The sequence below is a fragment of the Equus caballus genome, chromosome 10 (genome assembly GCF_041296265.1).
Source record: "Equus caballus isolate H_3958 breed thoroughbred chromosome 10, TB-T2T, whole genome shotgun sequence".
NCBI lineage: Eukaryota > Metazoa > Chordata > Mammalia > Perissodactyla > Equidae > Equus > Equus caballus.
The window spans coordinates 55,906,482-55,920,378 of record NC_091693.1 but is presented as its reverse complement, the minus strand read 5'-3'; the positions used below and the strand labels follow the sequence as shown (position 1 = coordinate 55,920,378).

Here is a 13,897-nt window from a genome sequence, read left to right as displayed (position 1 = left end):
TTAAGGCAAAAAAAGTGTATACAGCTTTAGAAATTCCACCGCTGAGCCAAGCCATTAATATCCAAGGCACCATACCCAGTTGTGATTCCACCTGTTTCCTATTTGGATTACAACCTAGTTATAAATCAAGGTCTTACGTGACTACACGACCTGGTGCTGCAGAAAAGGACTGCACTCCAGGACTGGAGGAAGCAACATAAAGGGCTTTGTTGTGGATGTGTGCTGAAGGGCCGGCCCTTTGGAACATGTTGAAACAAACAAACAACGAAAACCAAATCTTTTAATAGCTTTGGGATGAATCATGTAGGAAAAAGATTATCATGTATATCATGTATGTAAAGGGATCTGTGAGTTTTCTCCATAATATCTTATATTAGAATCGATAGGATAAAGCTAATTGTTATGGAAGAAAAAAATGAGCAATTCATCAACAATGCAGCCAGATTACTTGTGATATGATAAAATAATGTAAAACCAGATATTTTTATCTGTATAAATATATAGAGAAGTATACGTATATTTGCATACAAACATATAAATATATCTGGACAACTGTGTGCAACTATGTACATAATTCATATATTGATATAAATATGCATAGGATACAATTTGATTAAACAAACACAAAATATTAGCAGCAATTCAAAATATACAAGTAAAAAACCCCAGCATGCTCTAATTCTTGGAGTCTTTGAAGGTCTATTTAAATATTTGTGCTGTATAACAGAGGAATTCTACAATTAGGTTACTAGTACATTTTCATAATCAATTGTATGCATAATATCCAAGGCTCATGCATAATTTTATATTGTTCTTTGGGAAAGTCTGCAGTAAGCCGGAAATCCAGTAGGAAAGCACAGCCATCATCTATAACTAATAATTCCAGCCCTAGTCACCAGGTGCTACAAAATGCTACTGCAAAGTTTACTAAAGCTGCCTCAGCACATCAGGCAATTACCATTGAGTTATGGGCTATATAGAGAAAATTAACATATACTTCTCTTTCTTTAATTGAAAATAGTCTATCTGGGCAACTAGGGCTTTAAAACTAAAATTTCAATAACCACAAACCACGTTTGAACTATGAGAGGCAACATCAGGTTAAAATTTTTAAAAAGAATAGTAGAGTGGTAGTACAGAAGTAGTCACGATATATTTCCTTACTTAGCTCTGGTACACAAAGTCAGAGTGCTGAAAATTAGCCCAATTCTGCAGATTTTCAACAATCTCTCTGTTATCCACATAGACTATTTGTCTTAAGCATTATTATATGTAAGAATGAGGATTGTAAGGGTTTTTGTTTGTTTGTTTCAAATCTGCATTCTTTTGGCTTTTAATATTTTGGACGCAATGAAAGATACAGAACATTGATATTTTTATAAGTACAAACTAGGACCGGTTCAAATTTATCCAAATGTGATGACACTTCTGAAAGCTGAACATCAGTAATTTAATAGGCAGGTAATTGATGTGAAACGGTGTGGCAACAGCATCTAAAGCAGTGGTTCTCAAATTGCGGTCCTCAGGCCAGTAACATCAGCAGCACCTGGGAACTTGTTAGAATGCAGATTCTCAGGCTCATCCCCAGACCTCCCGGCTCAGAAACTCTGCGCATGGAGTCCAGCAGTCTGTTTTAACCAGCCATTCAGGTGATTCTACACAGGGTCAAGTTTAAGAAGCAGTGATAGAACGCATCTGAGTGAAGAAAGGAATGACTCTAACCTGCATAAATCTATTCTTGCAGTAGAACTAACTGACCCCAGTCCCTCATCCCATCCTCTGAAGTGGGAAACATTATAGTGAACGTATGGGGCTGAGGCCAGGGTACTTGCAGCTGAATTAAGGACACAGACAAGCAGTCATCTCCCAGGGCCTGAGCACACGTCCCTCAACGTGCAGTGGGGAGAAGGTCGGCAGTTTGCTCGACAGGATAGTTGTGGATAGAGTGAGAACAGGGTGGAGGAAAAGTCTAGGAAGGAAAAAGCTGGAGGGAGGCAGGTATGGGACAGCAGTCTCCTAGTAAGGAATAACTTACATTTTTCTTCTTTAAACAAATGCTCTGCTTTTATGTCCCCTAGTTAGGGGAGCTGAGGACACCATGCAACTTTATTATAAAAAATTCCTATCACAGGGAGCTCTCTTGGCACATGTAGAAGGAACTCACACAAACATGCGTTTCTAAGCAACTGCCACGCACTAGAGCTAGCAATGAAAGATTTTTTCAATTTTTTCTTGGATTCTATGTATCAGGATGGGGCAATAAGTTTTATTTACAAGAAGGGGAGGGGAAACAATAAAACAAAATTTCCCATCTTCAAAGCATCACAACCACGTAAAGCGTTGCTTTTAAAAGTGTTGATTTTGCTATTTATTAAAGTACAATTTCAGCATGATGTTTCCACATTTCAGAGGCAGGGAGAAAGTGATATTTCATTTAATTATTTGTGACTTTTTCTTCTAAAACAGTACCTGCACTTCTACAAAATCAAAGAGAAGTGGCTGAGAGAGAAAAAGACCTTTTACAGAATGGGGATTATTTCCCAAATTTTCAGGAACAGACTTGTCCAATATGTTGTTGTTTGGAAGTAGGCAGTAAAGTTGATGACATCTCCAGGAATGAAGGGAGATAGGAGTGAGGGGAGTGGGTAGGAAGTTAACTGTGGAATTAATAGAGGAATTCACAGGTGAAGGATTCTATTCTACTGGCTCTGGTTTCTAGGACACCTACTGCGGTAGGACATTGCGTTGTAGGATACTTTGCATGCACTATCTCATGAATACTCCAACACCCCTATGAGGTAGATTGTATGTAGGATACTGTATCTGCATTTGACAGATGAGGAGTGGTGGCAAAGAGGTTAAGTAACTTGCCCAAGGTCACATAACTCTGGGACATGAACTTCTATCATGGGGAGACAGATAAGTAAATCAACACAAACAATATGGCATGATCAGCACCCTGGAAGACTGCCCATAATTAATGAAGAGGAGGGAAATCTAACTCCAACTAGGTGGATTGATCAGGCAACTCTGGAAGAGGAGATAACACATGAGCAAAGTACTTGAAGGTTAAAGAGGAATTTATAAAGCGACAAACCGAGGGAAGAATAATCCATAGAGAAAGAGGCTTCATACAAGGAGGTTTAGATACAAGAGAAATGCCTGAAATTCACAGTGACTGTGGCATAGCACGCGGGTAGTAAATTGCTAAAAAAAAAAAAAACAACTGGGTAAAGAGATAGGAAATTGCACAATAAAGATGGGACCTGTGAGCCAAATTAAGAGGAACGAACCCTATCCTGAAGGCTGTGGTGAACCACTAACGAATGATTTAAAGCAAGAATGTGACACGATCAGGGTGTTATTTTTTTAAAATCAATCAAATAGAATTTTTTTAAGTTTTTAAAATATCAACCAAATAGAGTTTTAGTGGAAGTACTGGAGTGGGACAAGAGTGAAGTCAGGCTCATTGGTTAGCAGGAAGTTTCTTTAGTCTAGGAAATAAGTAATGGGGATTTCCATAAGACAGTGGCAATAGAAATAGACAGAATGAGAGGGATTTAAAAAGCTAAGGAGGTTCACACAAGAACCTGAACGTGGATGGTTATAGAAGCAACTAAGATGTCCTTCAGTAGGCGAATGGATAAACAAACTGTGCTACATCCAGTCAACGGAATATTATTTAGCACTATCAAGAAATGAGCTACCGAGCCATAAAAAGACATGGAGGAACCTTAAGTACATATTACTAAGGGAAAGAAGCCAATCTGAAAAGGCTACATACTGTATGACACCAACTATATGACATTCTGGAAAAGACGAAACTATGGAGACAGTAAAAAGATCAGTGGTTGCCAGGGTTTGGGAGTGGAGAGGAAGGGATGAATCGGCAGAGGGCAGAGTAGTTTTAAGGCGGTGAGACTATTCTGTATGATACTATATTGGTGGATACATGTCCACCAATTATACATTTGTCCAAACCCACAGGATAGATGGACAACATCAAGAGTGAACCCTAATGTTAACTACTGACTTTGGGTGATAATGATGTGTCAGTGTAGGTTTATCAATTGTAACAAATGTACCACTCTCGTAGGGGATATTGATAATGAGGAAGGTGACGCATATGTTGGGGCAGGGGATATATAGACAATCTCTGTTATCTTCCTCTCAATTTTGTTGTGAACCTAAAACTGCTCTAAAAAATAATACGTATTTTTTAAAAAAGTTAGAGGGTAGTGTTGAAAGATCTTGGTGACAGTGTATGTGAGGTGCAAGGAGATGGGAGATTTTAGGATCACTCCTGGGTTTCTGGCTTGGGTTCACAGCCAGAAAGGTCATGTGCCTGTGGGACATCCAAGAGGAAATGCTGACTGGCAGTGGCCTAGAGACGATAAAACACCCAATCCTTGGGTACAACAAGAACAGGGCACATCAGAGAGACAAGAAAGAAAAAGGACAAGGTTGGAAACCTAGTCTGAAACCAGGAGACAGGGATCCAGCTTGGGTTTTAGAGAAAGAAATTGTTTTGTGGGCCAGAAACGTAACTTAGATTGTACAGCAAAGTATTAATTAGCGTTAGACAACAGGCAGGGAGCATAGTTGAGCTACTGCAGGAACGTTCAGGAAAAATAATCAGACCTGAATGATGTCAGTGAAAACGAAGAGAAAGAGAAGAAGGCATATTTGAGAGCTACTTAAGAAGCTAAACCAATTAACCGTAGCGGCACTCATGAAAACGCAGAGCAGTATAAGATTAGGCCAAGGTTCCTGGATGGTTAAGGATGGTTCCTTAACAAAGATGGGGAGGAGAAGCAGGTGTATGAGATTGGGCAAAGATGAATTTGAGGTATGTGTGGGATGCCAAGCGGAAATGTTGGCTGAACAAACAGGTTGGAGCTCAGAAAAGGGGACGGTGATAAGCAATCTTTCTCACACAGATGAAAGAGAATGATGTGAGCAGAAGAGAAAGGGATCAGCTTGGAGCCACCAGGCCCGGAGGGATATTCAAGGAGCTGATGGAAGAAGAGCTTGTAAAGGAACAGAAAAGCAGTAGGAGGAGAAGTAGGAAAGAGTCTGGAGTAAAGAGGTGGAGGAGAGAGTGGAGCTACCACTGTCGATACGCTGTGGAGTGCTCACATTAAGACACCATCGAAGGCCCGCTGCATTTGACAATTAGGAAACTTTGGTGACTTTTGTTGGAACAGCTTTTGAGGAGTAATGAAGGCAGAGCCTGAGCTCAACAGGACTGAAGAATGATAGAAGGTAAGGAAGTGCAGACATGATCACAGTGTAGTAGTGAATGGAAGGAGAGGGTTGTGGTAATGAGAAACAAATAAAAGATTCTCCCACATTATTGATCCTATTTTAAAAATGAAAGGAAGGCGCCAGTGGAGAAGGAGACATTGAAACCACAGGAAACACAGAAGGTACCTGATAGATAGGAGCAGAAAGGCAGTGTAACCTTAGAGAAGACGGCAGACACTTAACTATGGGTAGAAATATTTGCAGGTGAAGAGTGGGTAGGAGGATGAATATCTCAAATGAAACAGATTTTCTTCTAATGCTCCTAATTTCCAAGCATTAATAATGGAATTAAGTGAGACTGATATTTGTTTGATTTGCTTATTCATTCTGAACTCCAGCACTAATAAAACACTGGAAACATTTTATTTTTGAGAAAAATATGCAGAAAGTGATTTTAAAATTGCCCAGCTAGCAATAGTTAGCTATTAGAAAAATCCTTCAAGACAATCTTTCTTTTCTTGAAAAACTCACAAACAAGGAAGACACCATCAACTCTAGATCTTCCACATAACTGATTAAAATGCCAAAATGACTTCCCTGGCCAGTCAGCAGCCTTTGTGCTGTCACTTACTGACATCCTTTGGTGTGGACTTAGGGAATAAAAGCCAACATAATAGCATATGAAAAAATTAGTTGGGATCCTAAAGTGGCTACCAAAAGATCTTATGATACACTGCAGAGCCAAATATTAATGATATTTGGCAAATAATATGATATCCTAGGTTACCCATGCTGGATAGCAAATACTGTTGATTAGAACAAATAATAGTAGTTGGCTATGATTTAGTAAGGCTGATACATTTCCACTCCTTCTGATCATTTTCACTGCTTAAAAAAAATCCGGGGCTGGCCCTATGGCCTAGTGGTTAAGTTCAGCATGCTCCACTTCGGCAAACCAGGTTTGGTTCCCAGGTATGGACCTACACCAATTCGTGGTGGCCATGCTGTGGCTGTGACCCACATACAAAATAGAGGAAATTAGCACAGATGTTAGCTCAGAGCAAATCTTCTTCAAGCCAAAAAAAAAAAAAATCCAAAAGATTAGACCATTTGTAATATATTTTCCAAACCTTGTACTTTAACATTCTCCAAATACAAGAGTATCAGCCCCAAGTGAACTATGAAATAGCACATGGTTAGTGTACTGGATTAGAGGCATATTAAATATATATGTTGGTACAATCATTTGTCTTATCTAATGTGGAAAAAAATAGCTCAGTGTTGGAGAAAAATGAGCATGAATTATAACTTCTCAACCTTGAGGATAAATTATTCTATTCAGAATACCCACTATATATTATGCAGTTAGGAGCTACTGCTAATTTAATAATTAAAATTACAATAATACATTGTTTGGAAGAGATAACCTCCTAAAAGTCATTGTAGTATTACTTAGTCGAAAAGTGATAATCTGTTATAATACTGTAAAATATGCAAGATCTTCAGTGCCAAATGCAATCCCCATAGAGAGTATTTTCAATTTAAAAAAATTGTATTCAGTGGGTAGAACTAAAGGAAGACTAACATTAACATATTTTCTTCCCATAATATAAAATTTCAATATTTAAAAAGCAGGAAAAAATTACTGCACGGACGCACCATTTATTCCCTCAATACATACTGCTGTGGACTGAACTGTGTCCTTCCAAAATTCGTATGTTGACGCTCTAAGCTTCAGTGTGATGGTATTTGGAGGTGGGGCCTTTGGGAGGTAATTAGGTTCAGATGAGGTCATGAGGGTGGGGCCCTCATGATTAGTGTTCTTATAAGAAGAGACACAAGAAAGCTTGCTTTCTCTCTCTGTGCCATGTGAGAAAACAGCAAGAAGGTGGCCGTGTGCAAGCCAGGAAGACAGCTCTCACAAGAATGTGACCACGCTGGCACCTGGATCTCAGACTTCCAGCCTCCAGACTGTGCGAGATAAATGTCTGTTGTTTAAATCACCCAGTCTGTGGGATTTTACGGCAGCCCGAGCTGACTAATGCACATACTGAACTCATGAGATGTGAAGGGAGGGTAAGTTATAAACAGCTGTAAGGCACGACCCCTGCCTTCCAGAGCCCCACAGCATAACTGGGGCGGGTGAGGCGTCTTCCACCCACCAGAACCCACGAGGAAACTGATGCAAAAGCAGCATGCAGGTGCTTTCAGCTTCTGTGAAGCTATTTCAAGGATCCAGTGCTTCTCAAAGTTGAAAGTGGAAAAGTATTTTCTTAGCAAAAGAACAGTAAAATCACCATTTATGCAAAAAAAAAAAAAAAAAATACCCAGAATTCTTCCTAATACTCTCATGAGAGAATAACATTCTTTAAACCTTTGTACCTTCACTGAAGAGAGAAAATGACGAATTCTCATGGTAGCCCATTTAGTGTAAAACTAAACGAAGACATGGGATGAGTAATAAGCATCAGTCACAGAGGAGGGAGATTTAGGGCAGGCAGACGCTTCCTCCCTCCCGCTCCCTGCACGTTGTCGCCTTCTGAATGATTAATACTAAGAATTTGGGCTTTGCTTTACTAGATGCTCCAAATGTGCACCCTGTAAACAGAACAACGCCTTCAATCTAGGGAAATGATCTCTTATGCCTGTAAAAGTAGAAAACAAAACAAATGAAAAAAAAAGGAAACAACCTCCTCTCTCTGTTTTCCTCTCAGTGATAAAATGCTCCACCTAGAACACTGATGTCCCTCTCTCTCACATCACAGCAACGTCTCCTCTTTCAGGTCACGTCTTCCACATAAAAGTGCTAAACTAATGCCGCTTAATGACAAATTAATGTCCATGAATAAAAAATACACCTCTAATAGCATAGAGTAATTTGCCATTACAATATCATCATTGGACATGCCCCTGGTTTAATACGATGTATTTAATTCATAACCTAATGAGTGATATATAAAAAGAGGGAGATGAACCCTGCAATTACATTTATGTGAGTCTGTCACCTTATTTGTAAAACCTTAGAGTCATTTACATTCAAATTAGAACAAATGAGTGATTTCACAAAGTGCAGTGATAAATGACCATAGCAGCCCAAGACAAAACTGTATTTCCCGTGAACACATTAACAGTTTCCTATTATTTGTTAAAAATTACAATGCATATTGCCCAGTGTGGTGTGAATAATGACTTTTTTACTGATTAGGTCAGAAGACTAATATGTAGCAAAATAAATAATTTTTCTTTTCATTTTTTTTGATTTTTGCTTTAAATTAACTACTGAATTCTGGTGGATTCACACTGCCACCTGCTGCCTCAGAACAGATACTAAGAGTTTCTTCCTGTCAAAAGGGGTTTTTTTCACCACCTTGGTGGTCTTATCTGGGAAGTCTACACGACGGTTCTTTCTTATCAATATATTTAAACTGCAAATGGTAATAAAGGCTGATTCTTGGCAAACAAAAAGAACACTTGATAATCAAACAATAGGATATATTATTTGCTACTTGGGGGGAGGTGGTACAAAATAGACAAACTTTTTTTTTTACAGCTAACTACAAAAAAAGACATTTTTAGCAAAGCATGTGTCTCCTAACGCATCACTTTCAGGCGATAGAACACAAAGTCCAGCGGCCAGTACCCCTGATCTTATGATACTGTGCATCAGCAGGGTAGAGAGGGAGGGTGCGTGTGTGAGGGGGTGGGGGGTGAGATGCTTGCCCGACTCCTGCCCCTTGGTATAATCTGAAGGGGCTGAAAGGCTCTGCCTGCCACTGAGAATCCCCACCACCCAGTCTTCTCCTCGACTGGCAAGTCCCAACATGAAAGGGCAGCCTTAGGTCCAGAACACAGCAGGCTAGGAGAGGCATTAGGAGTGGAGACGAGGCTCCGGGGTAACAGGCCTGGTCTTGGAGACGAGGCTAAGAGGCTAAGGAGTTTTGTAGGTGAAACAATGCACCTGAATGGTCATTAGGGGAGCTAGTGGAGGTTTCCAAACCAGATCAACATCCTAGTTTTGAATTTAAGTTTCTCCATCTGTAAAAAGGAAACAACACTCAGCTGCCTTAGGGGTTACTTAGTAGAGGGGAAATGGGAACCTCTGTGCAAAACACTCAGTACTGAGAGCCCTCGGTAAGTGTTGGTTCCCTTCCCTGGGAAAGATAATGATGGCTTTGGGGACTCTGATTTGGCATGAATAGAGGCTAGAAACAAGCAGAGCCCTTAGGAGGAGATTATGAGCTCATTATAACCTACAGCCAGCATCGGTGAGAGCCTAAAGAAAGGCAAGAACATTAGCAATGGAGAAAAGAGTCAGGTCTGAGAGAGATTTGCGAGGTAGCATCAACTCAAGGCGGTAACCGATTGGATGTGGTGGTGAGGCAGGAATCTACGACTAGGTTCAAATTTCTAGTGGATCAATGGCACCATCAACAGACAAAAAGGCACATTTTCTCATACTAGGTTCGAACCGTCTGTGTAATATTTAGGTGGAGATGTTCAACAGCTAATCAAAGGAAAAAAGGCTAGGAAAAAATCAGACTTTGAGAAAAACTGGATTCAAAAGTTTGCAATGTTGATCTGAGGGACTCAGTAAACCAGTGGACACATCAGAACCACTACATCCACAGCCCATCACTCCCAGATGGTCTGCAGAGTTTCCTGTAACAGATTTAAAATAGGAGCTGGCCCCGTGGCCAAGTGGATAAGTTCCCACGCTCTGCTTCGGGGGCCCAGGGTTTTGCTGGCTCGGATCCCGGGCGCGGACATGGCACAGCTCATGAGGCCTTGCTGAGGCGGTGTCCCACACAGAAGAAGTAGGAACACCTACAGCTGGACTATACAAGTATGCACTGGGGGGGCTTCGGGGAGAAGGAGAAGAGCAACCAAAAAAAGAAGATTGGCAGCAGATGTTAGCTCACGGGCCAATCTTTACAAAAAACAAGATTTAAAATGTGAATGTATGGAAACATGTATACTCTGAAAAGCAAGATAATTCATACATTTTACTGGACCCATTTTAAAGACAATAATTGCTCTTTAATGAATTAGTGCATTTTTCTGATGAAATGTTTAGAAACAGCACACTGAATGGGAGAGGAGCAGAAGGAGGAAAAGGGAAAGAAGCATTCACATTTTATTTGGGACTGAATCTCAGACAGCAGACGGTCTAACATGTCATGCTTATTAATAATATACTAACACGACAGGCTACATAGGACAGAGTCCTACGGAACTTCACTGCAAAGCAGGTGAGAAAGGATGCAAACTTGAGGAGTTGTTTGTAAATCCCTTATCTTGGGATGATGGGCCATTGCTTAGCCCCTCACACTGCCCCCCCATCAATCAGCATCATTTTCACTACTAGTCTCCCCATTTATTCCAAAAACATGCACTGAGAACCTGTGTGTTCTCAATGGGAGACCCTGTGAGAGGGCTGGGGACTAAAAATGAGTAAGGTGAAGGCCTCACACCCTAGGAGGCTGATTCAATGGCTGTCATCACTGACACAGAGGGCCATTGTTCCCACCATGTGCGGTTCCCACCCTCAGCAGCCTGCCGGAGGGAAAACATGAGAAAGGAGCCCTCACAGTGGCCTCAAGGTGTCTCTTCCCTTTGCTGAGGGCAGCAGCAGCACATGCAGAAGAACTTCAGGCCAAGGCCATAGCTGATGACTAGAGGTTCAGGGAGGCGTGGGTGGGTGGGGCTCAGGGAGAGTCAACCAAGGGGATCTCCTTGGACATGCTTTTTTATGTTTTATTTATTCATTCATTTATTTATTTATTTAGAGGAAGATTAGCCCTAAGCTAACATCTGCCACCAATCCTCTTCTTTTTGCTGAGGAAGAGAGGCCCTGAGCTAAGCTCTGTGCCCATCTTCCTCTATTTTATATGTGGGATGCCTGCCACAGCATGGCTTGATAAGCAGTGTGTAGGTCTGTGCCCAGGATCTGAACCGGCAGACTCTGGGCCACGGAAGTGGAGCGCACGAACTTAACCACTGCACCACCAGGCCAGCCCCTCCTTGGACATGCTTTTTAATAAGTACTGGAGGACAACAGGAGACATTAGAGCAGAGGTCTACCCTTCACACCTCAGTAAGAAAACCAAAGAAATAATAGTAATTTTAAAACAACAAAACAATACCAGGCATCTTAGTGAGGAGAATGGCTTCACAAACTCCTAATTGGACAAAGTACTAAACAAGGATGGAGAATATATTAGGCTTGATTGATGGGGTACCATTTCTAAGTACATTTTAAGCACTGAAAATTTTTCATTAAAAAAATTTTCTATACCCAATAAAAATGGTCCCATATAAAATTAAAAATCAGTTGAGCAGTAATACCAAAAAAACAGCAAATAGGTATAGTTATAAGACTGTCTCAAAATATAAAAGCATACTGGCCCAGTCTGACAATTTTATAATCCTAAAAGAGAGGCAGGGTATATATTTTTAAAAGGTAAATGAAGATTTCTATATATACATGGTTTTGGTTCTTTTATAGCCAAAGTTTTCTTTCCACATGTTGGACATCTTGCAACAATCACAGATAGAAAGGATAAGTAAAGTTACAAGAGAGAATAAAATGAAAACACTGGTGAAAAGAAAGTGAAAATTTCAACCACTGTTTAAGCTGCCTAATAAAAATTTACTGTCCACAAAATACATCTGTATGCAAGCTCCATGAAAAATCATGGACAACAAGGGTTTTAAAATTCCATAGTGCACAAGTCACTTGGTATCAACAAATTGATCTAATGGGGTAGGGGAAAATACACATAAACTTCCAATGTGCATCTGGAATTCTCATTTATAGAAAATTATAAGTATACACACACACATGTACATACAAACTATTTTAATATGCATCATGATAATAAGCACTATAAGCAAACTTTTGTCAACATACATCAGTGATGATTACCTGCCATGGAAAAAGTGAATCAGGTGACGATGCTGAAAGCTCAGGTTGCAATATTTGATGTAGAAATGTCAAATAAAAGTAATTTCAATTTCACAAGTCAAACACACACCTTTGAAGTCTCGTAACCTTTCTATGTTATTCCCATTTGCCACTTGCAGAAAGGGATTAAAAACAGCTCTTCCATATCACACAACAATATTGAGGGGAAAAGAAAGGAAAATAAGATAAAAATAGTTAAACATTTACTGTTAGATTAAAGGTGCTGAGATAATGATAAAACTTTCATATCCTGTATTTGACTTGCTCCTTAGGTGAACATGGCTGACATTCCTCACACTACCTCCCCGGGAAGCACTGGTTCCTATTTCCCAAGGTTGCTGGGAGGATGAAATAAGACGACATAGGAGTAAGGGCTTTGGAAACTACCTAATGAGGAACAGAAGTCAACGACAAAGGCCATATTTAGAATTAGAGAAAATGTTTAGGAAGGAAATAAAGCAATTGGGCAGGAAAACAAATAGGACTTTTCTACTCACTAATATCATGTCAGACACACAAGGATAGTAGAATTAAATTGTGTGGACTTATTTTTTAAAATTTATTTTCACTGTTGTTGTAATGCTGTAATAAACACAAGTAAATCATACCAGTGGAGGAAATGGGAGAATTCCAATATAAGGAATTAGTACTCAACTCTCTGTAAAATACAAGATCCTCATAGCCATACTGTCTGCCTAAGATGCCCCATAGCTTCCCACCCAATCAATGAGTTGTCATCAAGAAGACAAAATGGTCTTTGGAATCAGAAAGGTCTACCACTCATTAGCTATGTCACCTCAGGCAAGCTAGGTACATTTCAAAACTCTGATTTTTGGCCAATAAAAATGTGTAAAGTTGTTACGAGGACTGAACGTGAAACATGAGTGAATGCACAGGAGGTGCTCCATGGATGGGAGTTTTTCTCTCTCCCTCTCACAGAGCCATTAAGCCTAACCACCCCAGCAAATTAGGGGAAGAATGCACAGATCACTCATCACTTTTCCAGCATTTACTACCTGGGAAGTTCATGTGGTAATTAATAATATATGACTTTGTGATATATTAGCTACTGTCACTGAAATCTTAAGTTGACTATCCAACTTTTCATGCATTTGTGGTTATTTCTGCAAGAGGACAGCATTGCTTCAAACCAAGACCATTCCCAGCGTCATCACCCCGGGCCCCAGCAGTAAACGCTGTGCATGGTTGCTGAGATACTCTGCTGCCCAAGGGTAGTGGGCACCTGGGGTGGGCAAGGAGGGTGGGGGACATAAGATATGACACGAGAACTGCAGCTGCCCTCCTAGGAGCCTCTCAGCTTGTGTCCTAGAGAAATTCTACCACCACAGGCCACATCCCCCACTTCCATTTTACCTGACACTGGGTTCCAGTTGGTGGAGTACAGCTTATGACTGCAAGGGGAAGGAACATGAAAGGCGCATATTGGCAGGATGCAAGCTCACATACCTGGATGAGATAGTGGGAACATAAATTGAGAAGCTCCAACAGCTGTAGGTGACTGCCGGCTGCTAACACATCCTGAATCACGCCTGGCTCCAACAAAATCTGTAATGTTTTTTAATAAAAAGAAAACTATCAGTTACTTAAAAATTAATACTTGCTTAATATGCAAATGTACTATATTTAAACTGCTGCTTAGCATACTATATCTGAATTAATAGTGTT

General features: G+C 40.3%; 1 protein-coding gene across 9 annotated transcripts in view; it reads right to left on the bottom strand.

The window, feature by feature from the left end:
* Positions 1 to 13,897, bottom strand: part of KLHL32 (kelch like family member 32) — a 196,561-nt gene that overhangs the window by 68,317 nt on the left and 114,347 nt on the right. For 7 of the 9 annotated variants that reach the window (XR_002810886.2, XR_011422105.1, XM_014734212.3 and 4 more), the window contains exon 5: positions 13,679 to 13,777. Coding sequence is in view for 4 of the 9 variants with exons in the window: in XM_014734212.3 (XP_014589698.2) it covers positions 13,679 to 13,777 (99 nt within the window). In the remaining 5 variants the exon portion in view is untranslated. Of the gene's footprint in view, positions 1 to 12,172; positions 12,350 to 13,678; positions 13,778 to 13,897 lie in introns of all 9 variants that reach the window. The other 2 variants (XM_070223577.1, XM_070223580.1) reach the window with 1 other exon arrangement.